The sequence below is a fragment of the Thunnus thynnus genome, chromosome 10 (assembly GCF_963924715.1).
Source record: "Thunnus thynnus chromosome 10, fThuThy2.1, whole genome shotgun sequence".
In the NCBI taxonomy this organism is placed as follows: domain Eukaryota; kingdom Metazoa; phylum Chordata; class Actinopteri; order Scombriformes; family Scombridae; genus Thunnus; species Thunnus thynnus.
This window is the reverse complement of record NC_089526.1, coordinates 2,840,888-2,866,192: the sequence shown is the minus strand read 5'-3', so window position 1 is coordinate 2,866,192 and position 25,305 is coordinate 2,840,888. Positions and strand designations below refer to the sequence as shown.

The window sequence follows — 25,305 nt, the reverse complement described above, 5'->3', positions numbered from 1 at the left end:
ACATACAGTATCTCTCATAAAGTTTATTGCCAGTACAAAGACAGTGTGCGGGAATTCTCTCTTCTCTTAACAAGTTGAGACAAGAATCTGCAGACTGTTGGCAGAGACGCCTCATGTCTGTCACCTCGGTGTCCTCGTGTGAGCCCGTCTGTCTGTCTGTCTCGGCTGCGTTTTATTACAAACAACTTTGTCACACATACCGATACCTGCCAACGAGCCGATTATAAACAGGAGCAAGTGTCAGACTTCAGCTGAAGTTCACAGCAGCGTCAATGGTTCTGAACTCCAGCAGGAGGTCACAGCACGCAGACGGGCCATGCAGGGGATGAGTAGCAAATCCAGTCTTTAGAAAGAGAGAACAGTTTAAGATAAGCATATTATTTTTTAATTGAGAGGCAAAGAGCAGAGAACATTTTCAGATGGAGATGAGAACATTGAGAATAAAGAATAATGAACATCTGAACTCTTTGCTAGAAGAAAGAATCTTTAAAGTTTAACTGACGACCAGAAAACAACGAGAACTTCAACAAGAGAGAAAAACATCACAGTTGGAGATCAGGAACAGAATATTTAACAGTTTTTTCTTCTCTATTGACGACCATCTTGATGGTTTAAGATGCACAGGATGACATAAATCTGTGCAGCAGCCGCCTTTTGTCTGAAGCTTAAAGCCTTTCTTCCAGATTATGGATTGGATGGAGGTCAGAGGGAGGGGGGCGGGGGGGCTTCCTAATGTCTTCTTCTAGGGCTGATGGGGTTTGTTGAACCCACCGTTGACCCAAATATGCTGTTCCACATATTTGTATCAGCATCTTCTGATAACGGGTCAATTCACTAAAGAAACACTTTTCACGGGAGGTAAAACCAGACGTTGCAATTTCATTCAGTGATATTTATGTTTGGCAAATGATTCAGCACTTTCAAACTTTGGAGGAGACATATCATGCTTTTTGTGATTTTCTCCCATTTTTTCCTGTTCTGATGTCAGATGTTATAGATGCAGAGTGAGGGTCTCTGGCACAACTTCACCTACTTCCAAGGTGCACGGAATCAGAAAGACGAGAACTCCTGCAACACTTGTAGTATGAGGAACAACTGTTGTTCCTCATACTACTGCAATACTTATGTACTAAGTATTGCAGTAAAAGTACATAAGTATTATGAGCTTGATGTAGTTAAAGTATTGCAGTAAAAGTACATAAGTATTATGAGCTTGATGTAGTTAAAGTATTGCAGTAAAAGTAGTGGTTTGGTCCCTCTGACTGATATATTATTATATATGACATCATTAGATTATTAATAGTGAAGCATCAGTGTTAGAGCAGCATGTTACTGTTGTAGCTGCTGGAGGTGGAGCTAGTTTACACTACTTTATATACAGTTAGCTAGTTTAGTCCAGTGGTTCCCAACCTAGGGGTCGGGGCCCCTCCAAAGGGTCAGCAGATAAATGTGAGGGGTGGTGAGATGATTAATGGGAGAGGAAAGAAGAAAAAACAAAGTTCTGATACACAAATCTGTTTTCAGTTTTTGGACTTTTTCTCTAATCTTTGATTTTTGCTGAAATATTGGATCATTTGAACATTTATTGAAATGAAAGCATGTGAGAAGTTTAGAGGGAAAAATCACTATTTGGTGGAGCTGTTAACAACTCATAGACATGTGAAATGTGACCCCGACTACACACTGCTTTTTGTAAGACGTCAAAAGCCAAAAAGGTTGGAAACCACTGGTTTCATCTTTAACAATGTGTTGTATTTTAAAAGCTTGTTATATTATCCATTGTGTCAAATCTTCATCTGAAAAGTAACTAAAGCTGTCAAATAAATGTAGTGGAGTAGAAAGTACAATATTTCCCTCTGAAATGTAGAAAGTAGCATCACATGGAAATACTCAAGTAAAGTACAAGTACCTCAAAATTGTACTTAAGTAGCCTTAGTAACTTTCACTGCCAGTGTAGTGGTTTCATATTTGATTAACATTGTATATGCATATAATATATTTAATCCTAACAAAATGACTTAATATATGTGTGTCCTTGTATCAGGTGGAGAGGTAATGTGGGTGTATGAAATGGTTTATAGGCAACGTGGACTGTGTCATAGATGTTTAGCCAAAATTGTTTGCATGAGTGGACACAGGTAGCAGCCAGAGCCTGATGGTGGCCGAGGTGGCGCCCACCAGAAGATATAATAAGGTGCTGATGTAAGCAGAGTGTCATAAATATGTCAAGCGGAAGAAGATAAGGGACTTGCCCACTTGCCCACAGGAGCATGAAGTGACAGCAGGGTGAAGAAAGGTGAAGAGGAGACGAAAAAGAGGTGAAGTAACTTGCCTTAATGTTAAAAAAGCTGAGATCATTATTGGCAATATATCAAATTTGGTGGTGGAGGTTTTAATGGTGGAAGATACATGGACTTTGTGACATGGGAGGAACCCTGACGCTCCACATTGGGAGGCGCTCTCTCTCTCTTCAGGGTATTTAAGATGATGGTTTCTTATTTGGTTTTTATGTTTTTGCTTCCTGAACCGAGCCTCAGTTTACTGAATTATACTGTTTGCTCAGTAAATCTAATATCGCACTGAACTCAACTACTTTTGAGACTAAAAGATGTTGTGTAGCTGAAGATCTAAAGGCCCAAATGACAAACTTTTATCAGTTACCACACCAGCTGACAGTTATTACACAGCCGGGTTCAAATTGTCGTCTTTGTGAACTTGACATGCAAACAGAGAGGAAGATGTCAATAAATATATTTCTGAAAGCTTCCACTTATTGTTTTCTGTTGCTGTATTTTATGACTCTGTTATGGAAACTTCTTGGGGTGTGGCGTTTAAAGGGTGTGCGGATACTCAGAAAACAGGAAACACTGCAGCTCGACCCGGATGTTGGTTTCTTTATGTAATATTTTAGGAAAAAAAGCCCCACATTTAGCCCTGTTATTGCTCCCAAAAACCTTTGCCCAGTCATGCCCTTTTCAGGAGAAAGGAGGGAGGGAGGGACAGAGGGGGGGGAGTCACGTGGGTTGGTGACAGCCCGTACCGCGCTCTGTGATTGGTCGAGCCACTCCAAGCCCGTCCCCTCCGATAGGCTGTCCTTGGCGACGTCACGGCGATCAGCTGTTGGAGCCCCACAACAACAACAAAAGAAAGAGCAGTCGGGGGACTGAAGGAAGGAAGCTGAACCGCACTGTGACTCCCGATGTAAAGAAAAAATAAAAAACCCCGAAATTAACATTTTTTATATTTTATTTCTTCCGCGAAGAAACCTCAAGTTTTTCTATTTTTCGAAAAGTAACGTCTCTACCTCAGTTTTAAAGGATTTTAATCACGATTTCAGCTCGTTTACATCCTCTGCTTCTGCCGCAGGTGAGCTCTTTGTTTTCTCCTCCGTGAACGTTAACGGCTCCGGTGCCTTTTTTTTATTCTGATGCTAATTACATTTTTTTCCATCCACTTAACAGCAGAGACACTTTCAACACATATAACAGACACATATTGATAAGTTATGTTGTGTTATTGATCGTTAAAGATGTATTTTAATCGCTTTTATCTCGCTGCTGCGGCGGTTTTGTTTTGTTGTTGTTTTTTTTTTTTTTTTGCTCGCTTTAGCTGCAGCGTTTCGTGTTTTCCGCCATCGACTAAAAGAAGTTCCCGGTGTGTTCTGGAAAATCTTTCATGATATATTTCGAGAGATAAAAGTTAAACAGGCAGCTCTGCGGTCCTGCCCTGCCGGTGTTGAATTACAGCCTCCTCCCCTTCCTTTTCTAGTTAAACCGTCCCGACGCTGCTGCTGCTGCAGATTAAAACCGGACCAGTTCGTCTTTTTTGTCCTACAGACTGGTCGTTAAACCGCATTCAGCTCCACAAGACTCAGCCGATTAATCGATTAGTCGACGGGAAAGATAATTAATTGACAACCATCTTTGTAATCGGTCATGTATTAGATGAAAAATGCTAATCATTCTCTGTTTCCAGCTTTTTCTAAGTGAGGTTTTGTTCTGTGTCATTGTAATGTCAGTTTTTATTGATTGAGGACTATTTAGCAGATTGAAGACGTCACTCTGAGCTCACTGATTGGCATTTCTCACTATTTTCTGCTGTTTAATGAACCAAACAATCGATTAAGGAACATATAATCATCTATAAGAACAATCCTTTGTTGCAGTTCTTGTAACAAGCAAAAATGCTCAATAAATTGTAGATTTACTGCTTTTGTCGGTGTTATATTATTGTAAATTAACTGTCTCTGGATTTTGTATGATTGGTCAGACAAAAAAAGATATTTGAAGACATTATCTTGGGCTCTAGTGGATTGTCATTGGCATTTTTCCTCTATTTTCTGCCTACAGAACGCTATTAAACTCTATTTCTGCTGTAATAAGCAGATGTGTGTAAACTCATATCTGCTATTTAAAAGATACGTCCATCCCTGATGATACGAGACCTCCTGGAGCCTAAATCCTGAGCAGATTTAAGGATTTAAAGCGTCCTTCATACCTCTCTTACAGCACATTTTACGCTCGGATGAATAAATAATGCGGGATATGATGTAACAGATGTATTAATTGCGGTGTCGTTCAACAGAAATCCGCAGCTTTGACTCCGTGACCCGTTTAACAGCATTAATCTCCCATAAAACAGCCCGATCAGCTTTCCTTTGTGTGTTTTGGTGATTATAGCGAGAAGAATGGATTCATATCTGGTATTTGTTTATTCCTGAAGTGTCCCGGGACTGAGGAGGAGAAGAGGAGGAACAGGTGCAGCAGATTATCGGCCTGCTGCTGCTGTTTGTTGTCGGTGTGACAGTCAGTCAGTCAGTCAGTCGGTCGAGACCTTGTTGAGTTTTTGGTGCGTCTCTCCGTCACAGCTGCTCGGTGTTTACAGAGGCGGAGTTTGGCTTTTGTTCCAGAGAAGAAGAGCGAGCGATTTCTATTTCTTTCTGCACGTGTAATGAATATGACAACAGAGAAATACGAGCCAGGGCGAGAGGATTTAAACGCATCACAGCCGAGGGATGAACCTGCCTCGAACGCGCCGCGCGTTCAGGTGCTGCAGAGAAAAATCCGACATTTGGACGTTTTGAGTTGTTGGCGGCTGATGAGACGAGAAAAAAAACACACGTCCGCCTCCTGGTGGTGAACAGACGTAGTGTTTGTGAATAGTTTAAATGTTAAAGGCACATTCCGCGATTTAAAGTGTTACCAAGATTAAAAACACAATACTGGAATCAGCTGTTCCTCCCAAACTGATTAATAGGTTTAAAAAATACAAAAACTAGACAACAACCGAAAACACAGTTCAGTTAATGTTTTCTGGTTATGTTAGGTTTGTTTACATCAGTCATGTTTGTAGAGCTGCAATGATTAGTCGATTAATCAATTAGTCGATCAATAGAAAATTAACCGCTAACTATTTTGACAAGTGAAGAATCATTTTGAGTCATTTTTTAAAGGAAAAATACAAAAAAATCTCTCAAATGTGAATATTTTCTGGTTTCTTTTGTCTTCTATGAGAGTAAACTGAATATCTGACATTTTATAGACCAAACAACTGATTGATAGATTGAGAAAATGATTGACAGATTAATTTATAATGAAAATAACTGTTAGTTGCAGCTCTAGTTGGCAACAGGTGTTTACATCAGTGATGTTGGTGATTGATCAGGCTGAATATTACATGTAACGACTGTCAACTGTCAGTCAAAAGAAAAAGATAAAACATTAGCAGCTATTTTGATAATCAAATATTTGTCTTAATTGTTTAATTGTAATTCTTTTAAAAGCAAAAATACCAAATATTTTCTGGTTTCAGCTTCTCAAATTATGACATGATGAATTATCACAGCTGACAGGAAACTGAATATGTTTGAAGACATTTGAAGACGACACTGTGGGCTGTGTGACATCATAACGGCTATTATTTAATATTTACAGACAAATCAATGAATGGATTCAGCAGATATTGATCCAGAAAAAACATAAAAGCAGTTTTCCATTCTCATGTTGTCTGAAGAGCTTAAACAAGCTCCACCAATCAGATGGTTGTACGCAGCCTGTGAGGCAAAACTCAGGGCAACAACAGGCAACTAACCGCCCTGCTGCTTCTGATGAGCAAACAGTAACAAGTGGAAGCAACTAGAGTGACGTTTTTATCAACTCCTCTTCCTCTGTCGTCTACGTTCTGGCAGTTCAGAGAGATCTTAAATTAAACTGAGCGACAGAAGCAGGATTTTGAAGTGGAAACATCTCTCTTGGCTCTAATCTGCTCTTACTGTGCCAGTTATCTGTTCATACAGCAGCTGCAGGAGGACGGTGACACCGATCTCGTTTAGTCCTCCATCAGTGTGAAAACGTGCAGCGTGAAGAGGCGACCGGCTGCCGGCCAGCTGTGTCTGCGTATCCTCTTCTTTTATTTATGGAAGCTTCTCTCCGCTCGTCTCCATCAGCTCCACAACTGCAGCTGCTGCTCGCTTCCATCAGACCTGACAGGAAACGAATCCGCCCTCAGTTACAGTGATTCACTCTGCAGGAACCAGGCCTGCAGACGAGTAACTGTCTTTATTCTCTACATCTCTGTATCCGAGGCTCCTCTCACACTTTATATGACGTCATTTACAACCAGACAAGTGCAGGTGATGAGAACTTTAATTAAGTTGTTTTCTTGAGTGATTGATCGATCAATTAGTCTCTAAATGGTCAGAAAATAGTGAAAAATGTTCCTAAACGTCTTCAAATGTCCAAAGATGTTCAGTTTACAATGAAAGAAAACAGAGAAAAGCAGAAAATCTTCATATTTATAGAAGCTGGAAACAGAAATTGTGACTTTTTATTGATTGATAAACGACTATAAATGATTAATCGTATCAGTTTATTGTTTAAATCTCAGCTAAAGTGTCACAAAGGTAAAAAATAAGGTGTAACAAGATGATAAAAAACAAACAATTACAGAAAATTCAGTTTATTTTTCTGAATTTTCGTTGTGAGTTTTTTGAGTTTTATCTCTCCAGGTGTCACATCCTACAGTCATCCTACAGTCATCCTACAGTCATCCTACAGTCATCCTACAGTCAGACATTCAGCTGTGACATAAAACTATAAACTTGTTATTGTTAAAAGAGTTAAAACTGCTGAGGAAGCAGCTCACATGGTTTTGTATTTTTCATTTTGGAATAAACTGTCAGATGGTTTCAGGCAGATTTTTGGGTCTTTTTTTTTTTTTTTTTTTGACCAGAAAAACAAAAACTTTCCTTCTTCTTCTTCTTCTTCTTCTTCTTCTTTTTAAAAAGTCTTAATTTACTGACGGTTGTCACTTCAGATCTAAATCTCCTTTTTATTGAGAAAGTTGTGGCCAAAACAGCAGAGAAGGAAGAAGAAAAAAAGCACTAAATCACATTAAAAACACGCCACAGCACATAAATCTCAGCTGATTTTTAAAAATTTTTATTTTTTGCATGAAAAGTGTGAAGGTTCGGTGTTGAAGAGGCAGCGAGGTGAAGCACTAAGAATACACAGCATCTGCTGAAAGGTTACCTGTAACTTAATAATTATTTGGCCGCCTGCTGAGACTCTTGGCTTTTTAAAATGACAGTCTGACCCCATTTTCTATTTTAGAGTGAAAAGTCCCCTCGTCTACTGCAAATAAAAGAACCGTTTCTACTGGAAAAATACCTTCACACAGCAGCGTCTGTCACTTACACCCCAACAAATATATACATACCATATATATATATATATATATATATATATATATATATATATATATAAATACATATTTATATAAGGTGATAATCAAAATGAACAGCTTGACTTTATTAGGAACAAACAACATGTTTCATCTGTTGCTTTTTCAGGTTCGTTCAGCACAGGTGCAAAGTAAAGTCATCTCAGTGATTAATGTTGATTATCACCTTATATATATATATATATATATAACTGGCTGTGCATGGGGGAGTTCTGTCTTTTGATAGATATATAAATATAAATCCATGTTGTTTCAGGCTCTCTGTTATTTAAAGTTTAATGGAAACTCAGTTAGTTTTTTCTTTCTGTATCTTGGAGATGTGGTTGAATATCTTGTTGACTCTCTACACTCTGTGGAAAAGATGATTGAACATCTCAGCCTTTATTTTTAGTCTTCAGCCCCGAACGACACCGACTCGACTCGCATCACTTGAGGCAGTTTTATCAGATTTCACAAAGTTTCCTTTTAGAGACACAAAAGGCTTAAAAACTACATTTTACACACCTGGAAACACCTGGAAACACCTGGAAACACACACTGATGTTCCTGGTTGGACTAAATAAAAGAATAAATGCACCAAAATATTAAAACTTAAGTAAAAAAAACAAGAGTAGAAATTTAAAAGGTGTAACAGCAGTTTGTTTCAGTCTCAGTGAGTCTGTTTCTAGATGTTTATCCAGAGCTGCAGATCACAGTTAATTAATAAATAATAAATAATAAAACTAACAGTTTTTATATAATTGATGAATGTGTCGATTATTTTCTCGGACGATTAGTTTTTCAGTCTTTAAAATGTCAGTAAACAGTGAAAACTGTGAATCATCGTTTCCCAAAGATGCAACCTGGAATATCTGGTTTCATCATCAGATCTTCAGTTTACTGTCAGAGAGACGAAAGAAACCAGAAAATATTCACATCTAAGAAACTGGAACCAGAGAATTTTAGCTTTTTTTTTCTTTATTCTCAAAAAGATTCAAGATTGAATCAAATAGTTGGTGATTAGTCTAAACTTTTGACCTGAAACATAAATAATCTCACAGCTTCAATATTTTTCCAGTCATATAAAACATTCAGGAAGCAGAAATGATGAAGGTTCATCACTAGTGAATAAGGTTCATCACTAGTGAATCTGGAGTCTGTTGATGTAGATTAAATCTGTTTCTCTTTTCTTCTTTCAGGACTTTGTTTTGTACTTTTGCACTCGTTGACTCGATCGTGACGTTGAGCGATGTCCAGCCTGCTCCTGCTGGCCCTCAGATGATCCATGACCACACGCTGTTGATGCACTTTAGCACCTTTCCGGAGCCCTTCCCTCGCCGTGAACCCCGCAGCTGATGACCAAAGTGCCCGCCACGCCCCCCCGCCGTCGCCCCGAGCCACGCGCCTCCCCCAGCCCCTCCTCCTCCCTCCACCTAACGCCCCCCCGTGACGTCCCGGGATGTTCCAGAGGTTCGCCAGCGCTCTGTTCGGGGACGACGTGGAGGAGCTGAGTCGATGCAGCAGACCCGGAGACGGCAAAGAGGAAGAGGAGGAGGATGAAGACTGGATCCTGGTCAACTACCTGGGTAAGTAACAACAGCTAGCGGTCTCAATCAAAAGAATAACAAAAGACGGAGTGATGACGGTGTGAAGTAGCAAGGGATCATGGGAGTTGTTGTTTTTACCCGCAGAGGTCTCCTCCTCTCCAAAAACAAACGTATATGCAGATTAAAATCGTTAAAATACTGTGTTTGGTGACCACCGGACTTCCTGGAGGGGCTGTTAGCCGAGCTGCTGCTAACGTTTGTCCAGTTTATTTCTCTGATAACTTAAGATCCAGACGTCCAATGACTAAAATCCTTCTTCCGGCTAAAAGATATAGTTAAAAACCACCTAAATTTATCATGAAAATGTGGCTTAAAACTGAATAAAAGTCCATTTATAACAGTTTGTGTGGAACAACCACAACGCCGATGTATTATCTTGTATGTGTGTAAGTTACTCTTTGGTAGACGCCATTGTAGCGGACAAACACAGCGCCGCCGTATGCATCTGGTGCGTGTTTACTCTTTGGTAGAGGAGGTATGACGCCATCGACAGGCGACCAAATGAAACGGTCCATTACTTCGATTAAATTACAGATTTCTCTGGGTTTGAATGTAAGTACACAACTCAACAACATATATAACATAGGTCTAGTTGTTTTTAGACATTTTAATGTGGAATAATTACAGATTATAGCTTTTTAAAACCAGTCAAATATGCAAATCCAGCTCAAGATGTTTTTGTTTTAAGCCTCATGAGAAAATCATGTGGAGGTAAAAAAAACTAGAGCTGCAGTGATTAGTCAATTAATCAATTAGTGGACAGAGTATTTATAAAGTGATGACCACGGCATCGTAGTTCAGTTTTTTTCCACTCAGTGTATTAATTTCTTTAATTAGAAAGCGTCTTAAACGTCTCAGGTTCGAGTTCGGTCAGTGACCTTTAGTGAACATTCCTCGTTTCTCTCTCTTCACTCATTTCCTGTCGTCAGCTGTTCAACTAATGAATGCCCCAAAAATATCTTCCAACTTTCAGAAATACAACATAAAAACATTTACAGACACCAGCAGCTGAAATAAACCAGTAATAAAAACATGCAGTTGGAATGGATGAAAACAGTTTTTCTTTTAATTTAATTCATTTTAAAGTTTTAACTAACATGAAAAGATTCTCTCCAAAACCTTCAAATTGTGTTTCATGGTCTATAAACCTGATTTTATTGTCTCTGTGCAGTAAAAGGTAATAATTGAGTAATAAATCTCTCATGACGAGACAACGAGACGCTCTGTTAATCTGATATCTTCATGCTGCTGCAGCCTTTAAGTTTAATCTGTTTATGATTCACATCCAAACATGTCAAACTGTTTATTACAATCATCTAAAGAGGTGCATGTCTGAAAGTGACACAACAAATAAATTAGTAACAAATAAATATGTTTTAAATTTGGTTGAGTTGAAGCAGCAGAAAATAAAGCGACAGGCTTCAGATCAGGAAGGAAAGTTACTGAACAACTTTAGATTTTGTTACGGCAGCTATGAGTCGGGGGCCAACTTTCCAGAGCTGTCTGAGATCAGAGAAAGGTCCCAATCAAAACAGACACGACACACACACACACACACACACACACACACACACACACACACACACACACACTCGCTGTGTACACAAACATGACACTGTAGTGACTTCCAGAAGGCTCCGAGTGAAGTTTGGCCCACCGTTCACCCACCGCCGCTCACGACTTGACCCGTCTCCGATTCCACAGGCGTGTGAATATTTTTGGGGAGGGGGAGGGGGGGGGGGCAGAGCAGAGGAAGACTGGCCCAGTTCTGGCTGGGAGGAGGAGGAGGAGGAGGAGGTGATGGTGGGGGGGGGCATCAGGCAGTTTATGGGCAAGTCAACCTGTAAACAGGTCAAACAAAAGCGTCGGAGGAGCCAGAGGAGGTAAAAATAGAGGCTGCTGGAGGTGGACATGTAAGGGCACAGAGACGTTCTGACGTCCCTCCTGACAGACACACCTGGTCTCAGCCTCGTGTTTCTCTCAGGTACGTTGTCAACTTCCTGCTAAAAACATGAAGCTGCGAGATTGTGATCTGGTTTGATGGATGTTTGATGGTTTAAATATAATAAGAGACTCTCTGGTTTTGCAACGTGATGTGATTTAATCTCAGAACTGACCTGAATAAACACTTTGATCCCGGCGTGATTTATGTCCCAATTTTTTTCCAGCTGAAGGTCAGAATGATAAACTCCACTTAAAGAGAAACAGATCGACCGGTCGAGGTTTTGGAAATCTGTCAATACTGCAGATTTCAACCCCTGCAGATGTTGCTGTTTAAGAAAATGATCAGAAAAACAAGAGTTGAGCTGATCAGAGTCGTGCTGGCGGTTCGTCGGACCACCGGAGGCCTGATTGCAAAGAGTTGAACCTCAATATTTTTTTCAGTATCGACCAAAAATGTGTCAGCAAGTATTTAAGTGTTTGCACACGTTCACAGTCAGTCTGTCAGTTTGAAACTATTTCAACATTTGAGAACTTGTTGTTTTGTTGCATGAAGAAGTGAGTTCTGCTGAAAACATGTTTATGTTCCTCAAAATATTTAGGTAGTGAAACTGACTCATCATATCCACACTAGTATAAAAAAATATGCAGCTCGAATGATACTTTCTACATCTCTCAGTGCAGACTTGGATGGATGCTAACACGAACGCCGGCGTACACCGAACGCAGCATAAACAGAACTGAAAATACTGGCGGCATCACGTTTAGAGCTGCAACTTTATCGATTTAGATGTTTAGTCCATAAAATGTCAGAAAAATGTTTCCCAAAGCTCAAGATAATGACTTTAAATGTCTCGTTCTGTCCCAAACAAACCCAAAAGATGTTCAGTTTAATGTCAAACCAGAAAATATTCACATTTCAGAAGCTGGAATCAGAGAATTTGGATTTTTTCCTCTTAAAAAGTGACTTCAAATAATCAATTAATCAACTAATTGTTGCAGCTCTACTTCATATGTCTTGTTTTTTCTGACCAACAGTCCAAAGATATTCAGTTTATTGCTGTTTATGACAAGGAAAAGCATCAAATCATCACATTTGAGAAGCAAAACTTATTATTAAATTATCAAAACAGTTGCCGGTTAACTTTATTTTAATCGTTGCAGCTCTATTCTTGTGTGATAAATGATAAATCAATTAACAAAACAGTCGTAAACCAATCAATTAATTGACTAATCACCTGTTGCAATAAGCTGATAGACGTGTGAGCGTGACGTGCAACCGTGTTTGTTTATGATCAGTGAAACGTGTCAAAGCTCGACTGAGGTGAAATCATCCGGAGCAGCTGAGATCAGATGTTTGTTTGTGCTGAAACTCTGCAGGCTTTTTTTTTATTGGTTGATAAAGTGTTGAAGGTCAGTCGGTTCATTCAAAGCCACACTGACCTCATTAACCCGTCACACACAAAACCTGCCAAGAGTCTGTAAAAAAAAAACACTCAACAACAACAGTGTCTGACTCCTGCTGCTGCTGTAGAGGCCTGTTCTTCCTCCCTCCTCCTCCTCCTCGCTCTGCAAAAAAAAACACCTGCAGCCTCTGGAGGAAGAGATCAGCTGCTATAATGGAGTCGGACAGCGAGGGGGGGGTGGGGGGGGGGGGTTTGTCCCGCTGAGAGGATAAACCGTTGCGGATCAGCCTGCCGGGCGCTGAGTCAGCAACTCTGCAGCCTCTCTCTCTCTCTCTCTCTCTCTCTCTCTCTCTCTCTCTCTCTCTCTCTCTCTCTCTCTCTCTCTCTCGGTGCTGTTGTGGGTAAACAAGGATTCCTCTGTGAACTTCCTGTGAGTCACTAATGTCACGTGTGGAAACGAGCTCCAAAAACTCTCTCACATGCATGGAAAGCGAGTTACATGCATACAGTAAACAGTGACAGGACAGAAGGTCATGAGGAGATCATTTGATGAAGGTGCCAAGTTGCTGCTTTTCATTAGTCGCTTCGGTCCGACAGTCGTCTGTTTTGTGCAGGAAGATAAAACACAGCAGGGGTAAGCGATGAAGATCAAATATCAATTCTTATTTACAGGCTTTATTTGACTGCTGGATAAAAATACAACGTCCTTAAACAGAACTGAAATCAAACAGAGACGTCTGCTCGGGTCGATTTATTTTTAGCGTCCAGTCTGCCAGCTTGAGATCATGTTGCCTTTCCACTTCATAACTTCCTGCGTCTTCTTCTGTGAATCATTAGAAGCTGATGTCGGATCAAAAGGAGCCCCCCTCCCCTCCCCTCCCCTCCCCGCTCTGCAGCTTCTGGCAAACAGCCTGTTTTGCGAGTGTTTAGATGTTGGCACGTTCACAGTACGTCTGTGATGATTTATGTGCACCAAAAAAAAAAAAAAAAGTGCAGCGGTCAGTATCTGAGGCTTGGTGTAGGAGGGATCAGGTGGTTGTGAGGAGATTAAACGGTTGTGTCGGTGTGAGAGAGGAGACAGAGGAGACAGAGGACGGGTTTAACAGGACACACAGAGGCGTGTTTGCAGACACAAACAGAGACATGCGTGCAGGCTGCGGTTTGTGTTGAACATGTGATGCTGAGCTGTCAGGAAGTCGTCCTGCAGCTCTCTGTGGCTGTGCAAGAAAATGATTGTTTACATCACACTGCTGCTGCTGCTGCTGCTGCACAAACAGGCCACGCTGCCCCCTGCTGGCAGAGCGACGACGTTACACCAGAGATCGATTATACAATCAGATTCCCACAATTAAAGTAGTGACGTCTTTACCAGCTAAACAACAGCTGGTCCAGTAAATTCTGTGGTGAAAATATAAGACGCCAACCTGACATTTAAGGGTCATCTGAAGTACAAAAACACATATTTTCTCATTTAGCTTTACTGTTTTTTATCTGTTTCTGTAATTTGTGGCTCCTTCATCATATTGGAGGTGAATGAGGTTTAGTTTGTGTTGCTCAACAGGCAGCGTCAGGTTCTCTCTGTCCCTGCATTTCCTGTATCTCAACTGTTATTTTCTAATAAAGGCAGAATGCAAAAAAAACATCTAAAATTCAACAGGAGCATCTCTTGCGGAAACAACATCTCCGTAGGACTTTTTCACAGTAGGAAAAGCAAATATCTATTATTTTTATTATCAATTAATCTGCCAATTATTTTCTTGATTACTCTTTGTGTCTATAAAATGTCAGAAAATAGTAAAAAATTACTGTTTCTTAGAGCCCAAAGGTGACAAATGTCTTTTTTAGTCTTATCAACAGTCATAAATCCAAACATACAGTTTTCTATCATCTGTGACACAGAAAAGCTTCAAATCTTCACATTAAAGAAGCTGCAACCAGCAAATATTTTACTATAATTGATAATCAAAATTGTTGCAGCTCTACACGTTAACTGAATATATTTTACAGTCAGCTGTCAGATGTTTTTTGTCCGATGCAACTTGACAAAAAGTCAGCAAAGTGACGACGTGGATTCAGAGTGTCTCCAAACATGTTGACAGCACATGTGCACATCTGCTTTCTGCTCTGCGTGTCCGTTTTTTAGTGTATATCAGGGGGTTGAATGAGGACAGAGACGCGCTGCTGTTGACTCGTTCAAATATCAGCTGTCGATGAAGCTGATTCTACTGAGTGGACGCAGAAATATCAGAGATAGAAACCTTAAAATGTAACAAGAGTTCTGAGAAAATCTGCTTTTATGACTCCTTTACTTCCTTGAAATATGAATTATAAATATAAAGCAGAAACTAGGGATGTGCAGAGAGCCCAGTATTTGTATTTGTATCTGTATTTGTTGAGGCAGCAAAATTATTTGTATTCGAATAAAAGTGGAAAGAGGCTTAAAAATCCTGTTTTTGTTTTTATTACGCTTTTAATTTTAGAAATTAAAGTGTTACAATAAGTGTTCATGTCAGTAGTTCAGCTTTATCTCTGGGGAACACCCCCAACTCCGGGACTGATGTCCAAATTAGGAAATGTGCGTCATGTAGCAGGTGGATGTGACTCCCCTCGTTAAGACCTGCTGATAGACGTCACAGTGGAGCAGAGGAGAGACACTGAGATAGTGATGTAACCGACCTGCACGCTGGTGTTTAACGTGTTTTTTTTTTCTTCCTGAAAACAAATAATTTTAAAAATATTTGTATGAAACAAATATTCGTAAAAAAACCCACTATTTGTGCTTTGCCGATTGATATATTTGTATTCGGGCACAGCCCTAGTAGAAACCGCTCTGTAATCGATTGATCATATAATTGATTCCTCTGATGTGTGTGTGCAGCTGAAGCCTGCTCCAGTCAGTGTGGCGACGGCCGCTCCGGATCCACCGTCAGCCCAGAGGAAGAGGAGGAGGATGAAGAGGAGGAAGACCTGGTGATGATCCCCTCCCCGATGGCCAGCCCCCCCATCCGCTACGCTTCCTGCACCTCCCTCAACTCCACGGCCGACACCGACCCGGACGGCGGCGCCGAGGAGGAGGACGAAGAGGAGGACGAGGAAGAGGAGGAGAGCGGGTTCCTGCGCCTGGACGCCTGCTCTCTGGAGGAGAGCTGGTTCGTCACCCCGCCGCCCTGCTTCACCGGCCGCGGCAGCCAACCCGTCCTCCTGGAGACCAGCCCCCTGGAGAACCTGCTGATCGAACACCCCAGCATGTCCGTCTACGCCCACCACAGCCCCCCCCGGCTGACCCTCGACCCCCTGCCCCGCTCCCTCGACCTGGAGCTGGGCTTGTTGCCCAGCAACGTGCCCAACGCCCCGACGGCCTCAGGTGGGAAAGAGAAAGGCAGACGCACGCTGGACGGGCCTCGTCACAGGTAAGAGCTCCAGAAATTACTTCAAAAAAGCTTTGTGGTTTTATTCATTACATGTTTTCACTTATTATTGCAGAATGAGTCTTTTCCATGTGATGCTACATCTCAGAGGGAAATATTGTACTTTCTACTCCACTACATTTATTTGACAGCTTTAGTTACTTTTCAGATGAAGATTTGACACAATGGATAATATAACAAGCTTTTAAAATACAACACATTGTTAAAGATGAAACCAGTGGTTTCCAACCTTTTTGTCTTTTGACGTCTTACAAAAAGCAGTGTGTAGTCGGGGTCACATTTCACATGTCTATGAGTTGTTAACAGCTCCACCAAATAGTGATTTTTCCCTCTAAACTTCTCACATGCTTTCATTTCAATAAATGTTCAAATGATCCAATATTTCAGCAAAACTCAAAGATTAGAGAAAAAGTCCAAAAACTGAAAACAGATTTGTGTATCAGAACTTTGTTTTTTCTTCTTTCCTCTCCCATTAATCATCTCACCACCCCTCAGATTTATCTGCTGACCCTTTGGAGGGGCCACGACCCCTAGGTTGGGAACCACTGGACTAAACTAGCTAACTGTATATAAAGTAGTGTAAACTAGCTCCACCTCCAGCAGCTACAACAGTAACATGCTGCTCTAACACTGATGCTTCACTATTAATAATCTAATGATGTCATATATAATAATATATCAGTCAGAGGGACCAAACCACTACTTTTACTGCAATACTTTAACTACATCAAGCTCATAATACTTATGTACTTTTACTGCAATACTTAGGTTTTAAAGCGTATCTTTAGTATTTCTGTATAATATCTAATACAGGTCTGTAGTCTTGGTTTGGTCTCACAGTTCTCTCTCCCTCTGTGTTTGTCGCCCCCTGCAGGCCAGACGTGGCGGTCGTCCAGCGTCGCTCCAGCCTCCACTCTGCCTGCTACGCCGCGGCGCTGTCGGCCCGCGCCGGCCTCCTGCAGCAGCGGCCGGGCCTCGCCGCCCAGCACGCCCAGCCGCTGTCCCGCAACGCCCTGCGACGCCTCAACCTGCTGCGCCCCGCGAAGGCCAGCACCATGCACCTGCACCAGCCCAACCAGAGACACCTCAACTTCTGATGAGGCCCCCCCCTCCCGGCAGCATCACCTTCATCATCATCATTATCATCATCATCATCATCAACCTCGACCCTGATCCTTTAAGCAGTATAAACTAACACTGGTCACACACACACCAGCAACAAGTCGATCTACATCATCAGTTACACACCGCAGTCTCTAATCAGATGGTGAAACAGGGAACATGGCTGCTTGTTTATCTTTTAAATCTTATCAGCTCATGTGGCCAGCAGGTATAAAGTTTGCCCCCTCTTCCTCTTCTTCCTCCTCCTCCTCCTCTTCCTCTTCCTCCTCTTCCTCCTTCATACTGATGCTGAGAAGAAGGGATGTGAAAAGAAAAAGGTCATCATGTGTCCTCCTTCCTGTTTCCCTCTCTCTGTTTGTGTCCAATCACAGCGAGGAAGAGTTGTCACGACGACGTCTTCTTCCCTCTCTTTATCCCTTTCTTCTTCTTCTTCTTCTTCTTCTTCTTCTTCTTCTTCTTCTTCATGGACAACTTATATGTGTAGAATCAATGCTGTAGGTCACTTTACTCGGCGGCAGGTTCGCAGAGCGCCCGAGGCAGGATGGCGGCGATGGTGATGTCACAGTGATGTCATAGCAGGGGTTGCGTGGTCTCCTGACTGTCTGGCAACCTTTTAGGCAACTTCTCAGGACATCAGGAGACGTTTCAGACCCCTAAAATCACTTGAACATGTTGCAGTTTTGCCCAAAAAGTTGTCAGTCGTGATGTTTCGAAACTAATGAGTCGCTGTTACCTTTTTTAAAGGAAAAATCCCCTCAAACCATCTCGACACTGTTTTAATCTGTAATCTGTCTTTGTCGGCTTGTCTTGTGAGATCTTACAGTTCCCAGAATGCCTTTCAGCTAGTCTAATAAAGGGATATTCTGTGAATTTTACATGTCAAAATCAACTTAACACAGTTTTCTGATGTGATGTCATCGCGGTTACCTCAGTTTATAGACTACAACTTTATAACAGAAAGCAGGGCGTCTAATGGAAAGATGCTATCGAGTTGCATTATGGGAAATGTAGGATGCAGTGTTTGTGGAGCTTAATAGGGACTAAAACTCAGGATATTTCAGCTTCTGCTGCTTCAATTGCAAAAGCCCCTAAACTCTCTGGAAGTGCAATATTACATGACTGTAGAACTTTAAATATAAAACCTTCATTTTCAGGTTTGTTTTTTTTTTTTTTAAAGAATTTCTTGCTGAGAAAAACCTAAAGTATTTAATTTCTTTCCGTAGTAGCAACTACTGCCGACGGTTTGCAACAGAACATTCATTCCACCTCCGTTTATGTTTAGAAAAAATCCATTTTTGCAGAGCTGAACGCGAGCCACCAGGTGTGAGCAAGTTGCATCCGGCCTGATATCTGAAACATGAGAAACAGAACAGAGAAGTTAACGAGTTAACAAAATGTTTTCTCACTCAAACCGGAGCGTTTCTCGTAGCTGCTCGGTATTCTGGTTTATTTCCTGTGAGTACAGATACAGATTTTAGTTTCTGTGTGTTTCTTCCCTTTATGATCATCGACTTTGGTTCGAGATAGAAACTTAAACTGCAAAATATTGAGGAACTGAAATCAAAAGAAAAGAAAAACACAGTAAGTAATGAAGTCAGCGATGCAAAACCATTCAGTAACCTCTGTCAACAGCCTTACAGCATTTTAAGGGGATTTTTCCTTTAATTTCCTGCCTTCAAATGTAAAAAAAAATCTGCTCTCCTGCAGCGTCACCCTGCTGTTAAACACGGCTCGTCCTGCGGCGGCGGCGGCTGAACCTGCCTCTGACTTTGTAATTCAGTACTTTTCACAATATTTTCTTGAAAAAAGAAAGAAAAAAAAAATTACTGGGTTAAATATCACTAAACGCCTTGTTTTAACGGTAGCTTTGAGATGAATAGAAATGTTAAAAAAAAAAAATGTATTTAAAAAAAAAAACTTCCAAAATATTTTTGAAAAGAAAAAAACAAATTACATATCAGTATGAAGTTGGTATATATGCGTCTACGGTTTCTTGCTTAGGTATGTTTGGTTATGTTAGTGTGCAAATCTGTTGCATGGTTGTAGAGTTGTGTTAGTGTTACGATGGTTGGAAAAAAAAAGAAAAGAAAATGGAAAAATTTTTCTTTTTATTAATTTTTTTTTTTGTTCTTAAAAAAAAAAAATCTGCAGTCCACTTCTCAGGGTCACAACCAATCACCTTTACACTTTAGGAAAATGCAGATTTACTTGACGGCTGATGATTCTTTGTGCGTGCTCGGACTTTTTTTCCAGCTCTGTCCCCGGCGAGCTTTCCCTCGTGAAAATGTTTGTGAGAAATAATCAACTTTTTTGGTTTTATAGTGTCTCAGAATCTTATCTTGGTCCCAGGACTGTGAAAATGAACTATTGACGCTCTCAGTCGACTGTTGGAAATCCATCAAGATGGAGAGAAACTGTTGGTCTTTTTTTTTTTTTTTTCAGCAATGTTTATATTTTATTTTTTGCTCAAGTGTACCTAACATGGTTTTAGAAATGTACTTTATGCTTTTTAACTATTCTATTTTCCATGTTAACTTAGTCACAGTTTGTTAAATTGTTAAAATATTTAAACCAAAAAAGTAGCAATGATCTTTAGCCTTTTTTTTTTTTTTTTTGTTAGTTGTTTAGTTTAACATTTAAGTGTTTGTTCTTGGTCTTGGCGCTCTGCGATGGTGGACTGTCAGTTGTTTCATGTGTCTGCTGTAGGGAAAGTGGAGCCCGAGCCGAGTCGCCGCACTGCAGGAGAAGTTAATCATCCAACAAAGTCACTGAATGTATGGAAGCACATTTCTGCCAGAAAACAAAAAAAAAATCTGAAATTGGAATGACAGAGATAAAAAAAAAAAAAACAATACAAGTGGGAAATCAAAATTATGACTTTTTAAGTCTGAATTATGAGACATGAAGTCATAATTATAAGATAGAAAGTCAAAAGTATGACTTATATTGAATAATTTACAGCTTATCATCTCATAATTGTGAAAAAAAGTCAAACATTTTATTGACTATCTCATGTTTTTGCCTATTAAACCCAAAATGTATATGTATATATATATATCTCACATTTTTGATTTACTAACTCAAAATTATGTAAAACGTTTTAATTAGTAGGTCAGATTATGACCTATTATCTCAAAAATATATATATTTAACTAAAAAATATTGTCTTGTTAAGTAAAAGATGTGGTTAAAATATATCTAAGAAATCAAAATTTTGACTTATTATCTCAAACTTTAGAGTATCTCTAATTCTGATTTACCATGAGGATTTTTTTTTTTTTTTTTAGGATTTAACTTTTGTTTTTTTCTTGGCGGAAATGGACTTCCATATAAAATCTCACTTTGACTGTTAAAATCTCAATTTCCTGGAGACGTGTGTAAAATCTGCCAACATAAATTCACTAATTCTGATTATTTTTGTGTTCGTGAAAGAGAAGAAAACCTCTAATTTCACATTTTGTTGATTTACTCAAAGAAATCCAGTTTATTGGCTGATTAAAAATAAAGAAAGTCAGTTTAAAGGAGAAGTTCGGGGCGTTGATACTGTTTGAAGACGCTCGGACACTAAATATAAACGTCTGTGCAGTTTGAACACACAGAATAAAAACAGGATTTTGAGCCTCAGTGAAGATTCAGTGGCTTCTCGCGATGAGACTTTTTGCAGTGTGTGTGTTGGATTTTTTTTTTTTTTTTCCTGAATCTTCAGTCAAATCTTGACTTGGAGTTTGTGTCTCTGTGGTTGTGTTGACGGGACGGTAGCATTAATAAGAAAGCACTAACAAACGTTTGTTAGGCGTCTGTATGGTTCGCTGTAAATACTCGTGATGATAGTGATGGAGTGATTCTCTCTGGTGTATTTAAGCTTTTCTTTTTATTTTCCTCGAATGTGTGTCTCTCTCTACTATCGAGCTTTGCAATCATGGACGATGTTATATTTTTTTTTTTTTGTGTTACTACAATGTTTTGAAAAGGACGAACTAAAAGACAGAAGGGATCGGAGGAGACATGCAGTGAGGATTTGTTGTCTCCTCGTGCTGTTCGGAGACTTTATTGTTTTTATTTAGTTTCTGTTTTCAGTTTCATCTCTCTATCATTAGACTAACAGGGATTTATAATGTTTTTTTTTTGTTCAATGCCTTGAAATTTGTGGATCACGTGCCTTCCAGGTTGAAATGTTGTAACGACAATGCATCAATGAAGAACTTGAACTCTCTTTTTTTTTTTTGTATGTCCCGAGTGGACGTAAATAAAGAAAACAAGACATCAGACACCAACTATGCACCACTCGGTGGAAGCTTGTCCCCCCCCCAACCCCCCCCATCCTGCTCCTGTACAGGTTTTATAATGACTCAACAAACCAGACAGAATGATGTAGCAAAAACCTCTTTTTTTTCTCCTGTTGTTCATTTAAAACAAAAAACAAACAAAAAAAAACAGTGTGAAGAATATTTTGTGGCATTTTTATTTTTCACCAAGTGTTAGAAATTTTGCTTTTTTTTGTTGTAGTTTACTGGAATAATACAGCACTTTGCCAAAAAAAAAATAAAATAAAATAAAAGGTGTAGGAATTTTAGGGTTAACTTTTATTATTTATCGAACATAACTGGTCTCCTTCTTTGTATTTTTTTGGATGTATGACAGATCAATTCACTCTGTTCTGATGTCAGAAAAAAAAATAATGCTAATTAAAAAAGTGGGGTCATCTTGTTTTCAAACTGTAATAGTTAATACATGTGATCTCTTATTAGCCTAAAATAAATGTTTTCATACGCAGCTCCTCCGTCTCTGTTTGTTTCTTCTGCATCCATGAAGTCAATGATCATTTCATTTCATTTAACATTTAATATTTGTCCTGGATACAAGAATGAACGTCATAGTACGAGCATGAAACCTGCTGCTGATTCCACTTAACTAGACAGTAACTTTAACACTTTCACATCTCAACTGATGTCTTACTGTAGCCTTGCTGTGGAAATTCATTATTCATTAATCTGTCAATTTTTAAAAAAATATGTATTAATCATTTAGTTAATAATATGTCACAATTCCTCTGAGTCCCAGGCTTCAAATATATTGTTTTGACCAACAGTCTAAAACCCCAAAATATTACATTACATTTCATTTAGCAGACGCTTTTATCCAAAGCGACATACATATGAGACTGATACAACACAAGCAGGGATCTAGTCAGGAGACAACAACACCAGTAAGTGCCATAAAGCTTAAGTTTGGGCCCGATAGGACGTAGATGCCAACAGGCAGTGCAACAAGGCAATGATTAGAGTCCACAGAGTGCATAGAAGCAGGTTTTTTTTTTTTTGTTGGTGGTTTTTTTGGGGGGTTTTTTCTCCCTACAGTTCGTCAAGTGCAGAGGTGTTTGTGAAAGAGCTTGGTCTTTAGTCTTTTCTTAAAGATTGAGAGGGACTCTGCAGATCGAACAGAGTTTGGTAACTCGTTCCACCACCGGGGAACTACAGAGGAGAAGAGTCTTGCTGGTGACTTAGGGCCCTGTTGTGGTACCAGGCGCCTTTCGTTGGCAGAGCGTAGTGGGCGGGAGGGAGTATAGACCTGAATGAGGGAGTTCAGGTAGGCAGGAGCTGCTTTAGTTGCTATTTTGTAAGCAAGTGTCAGGGTTTTGAATTTGATGCGGGCAGCAAGTGGGAGCCAGTGGAGGGATATCAACAGCGGGGTGACGTGCTGTTCTGGGCTGATTGAAGACCAGACGCGCTGCCGTGTTCTGGATCATCTGCAGAGGTTTAAGTGTACATGCAGGGAGGCCTGTTCAGTTTACAGTGATATAAAACAGAGAAAAGCTAAAAATACTCACACTGATAAATGATGAGTTGATTATAAAAAACAGTTGGCAATTAAATTTTGGTCAATTGATTAATTGTGTCAGAACTACAGGACGTAATGGAAACGTTTAACATTTTGTTATGTTGCAGCTTTATGATAAAATCATTTAAATTGATTTTTTCCCTCATCAATCTACACTTCATATCCCATAAGGACAAAGTGAAGTTAGAATTTTAGAAATGTTTGAAATATCACATTGACAGAAGTATTCAGACCCTTTGCTGTGACACTTTAGCTCAGGTTCCTTCCATTTCTCCTGATCATCTTTGAGATGTTTCTACACCTTGACTGGAGGCCACCTGTGGTCAATTTGATTGATTGGATGATTTGGAAAGGAACACACCACCTGTCTATATGAGGTCTCACAGCTGACAACATATATCAGAGCAAAAACTAACACATGAGGTTGAAGGAACTGAGGCACAGATCTGAAGAAGACTACAAAGACATTTCTCCTTCAGTGAAGGTTCCCAAGAGCTCAGCAGCCTCTATAATTCTTAAATGAAAGAAGTTTGGAACAACCAGAACTCTTCCTACAGCTGGACGCTCGGCCAAACTGAGCATCGAGGGAGACGGGTCTTGGTAAGAGAGGTGACCAAGAACCTGATGGTCGCTCTGGCTGAACTCCAGAGATCCTGTGTGGAGATGAGAGAAACTTCCAGAAGGAAAACCATCACAGCAACCAACACGCCACCGATCTGGGCTTTATGGCAGAGTGTCCAGATGGAAGCTTCTCCTCAGTGAAAGAGACAGGAAAGCACCTGAAGGACTCTCAGACTGAGAGAAACAAGATTCTCTGGTCTGATGAAACCAAGATTAAACTGTTTGGCCTCAGGTCAAGCGTCATGTCTGGAGGAAACCAGGCGGTACTCATCACCTGCCCAGTACCATCCTAACAGTGAAGCCTGGTGGTGGCAGCATCACGCTATTGGGTGTTTTTCAGTGGCAGGGACTGGGTGGACTGGTCAGGGTTGTTCGAAAGCTGAATGGAGCAAATGACAGAGATTCTTAATGAAAACCTGATCCAGAGCACTCAGGACCTCAGACTGGGCTGAAGGTTCATCTTCCAGAAGGAAGGTGACGACGTTCTGAATGTCCTTGAGTAGCCAAGCCAGAGCCCTGAGTAGTAGTGAAAATGGTCACTGATGATCCCTGTCCAACCTGACAGAACTAGAGAGGATCTGCAGAGAAGAATCGAAGAAAATCCCCAAATCCAGGTGAGCAAAGCTTGTTGCATCAAAGCCAAGAAGACTCGAGGCTGTGACTGCTGCCGAAGATGTTTCAACTAAGTACTGAGTAAAGGGTCTGAATACTTCTGTCAATTTGATATTTCAGTTTTTTCTTTTTAATTAATTTGCAAACATCTCTAAAACTCTGTCTTCACTTTGTCATTATGGGGTATTGAGTGTAGACTGATGAATGGGGGAAAAAAATGAATTTAAACGCTTTTTAGCGTAAGTCTGAGACATAAAATGTGAAAAAATTGAAGGAGTCTGAATACTTTATGAATGACCTGCATATACCATTAGACCATTGTGTTTTTTTGATGATTGACATTGTCTGGTTATTTTATCCATCCCATTTTTAAATTGTTCATAGATTTTCCAGATAATTGACATCACAACATAAATCTATATCTCCACATAATGTGATAAAGGAGTTTATCCTTGTCACCAACCGCAAGTTACCACAAATTTGGAAGCACAGTTGCGTCTAAAATATTAGTTTATGCATTAAATTTCACTTCAGTGGAACGAAGGTGCCCAAACCAGCAAAAACATCTGCAGACCAAACTTAAACCAAAATATGTTGATGGAAGCGTCAACATTCAGATAAAGTTAAAGAACAAAGGTTTTAAAATAACTGTGATTAGATTACATCACCCTAGACCAAAAGTATTCACACACAGTAAGAACATGTCAAAATTACACATTAAACCACAAGAATAGAGCCGAAACGATTAAAATGAAGTTAACCGGCAACTGTTTTGATGATTTAATAATAATTTTGGTCAATTTTAAAGCAAAAATGCCAAACATGAGCTTGTTTCAGCTTCTCAAATGTGATGATTTGATGTTTTTCCTTGTCATACATATATGGCAATAAACTGAAGATCTTATACATATGAAGTAGAGCTGCAACGATTAGCCGATTAATTGATTATTTGGAGTCGTTCTTTTCAAATTCTTTTCTTCCAGCTTCTCAAATGTGAATATTTACTGGTTT

The 25,305-nt window shown here is 40.0% G+C and overlaps 1 protein-coding gene across 2 annotated transcripts; it reads left to right on the top strand.

Moving 5' to 3' along the window:
• The first annotated feature begins 3,135 nt into the window (after positions 1-3,135).
• Positions 3,136-21,996, top strand: tp53inp1 (tumor protein p53 inducible nuclear protein 1). Of its 2 annotated transcripts, none has more exons than XM_067600401.1 (4): positions 3,136-3,366; positions 8,919-9,305; positions 15,552-16,083; positions 16,976-21,996. In XM_067600401.1, the coding sequence occupies exons 2-4, from the start codon at positions 9,179-9,181 to the stop codon at positions 17,196-17,198; spliced, it is 882 nt and encodes a 293-aa protein (XP_067456502.1). In that variant the 5' UTR covers positions 3,136-3,366; positions 8,919-9,178; the 3' UTR covers positions 17,199-21,996. The 2 variants fall into 2 exon arrangements, with proteins under 2 accessions (XP_067456502.1, XP_067456503.1); XM_067600402.1 differs by lacking the exon at positions 3,136-3,366 and adding an exon at positions 5,468-6,631.
• The last annotated feature ends 3,309 nt before the right edge of the window (positions 21,997-25,305 follow it).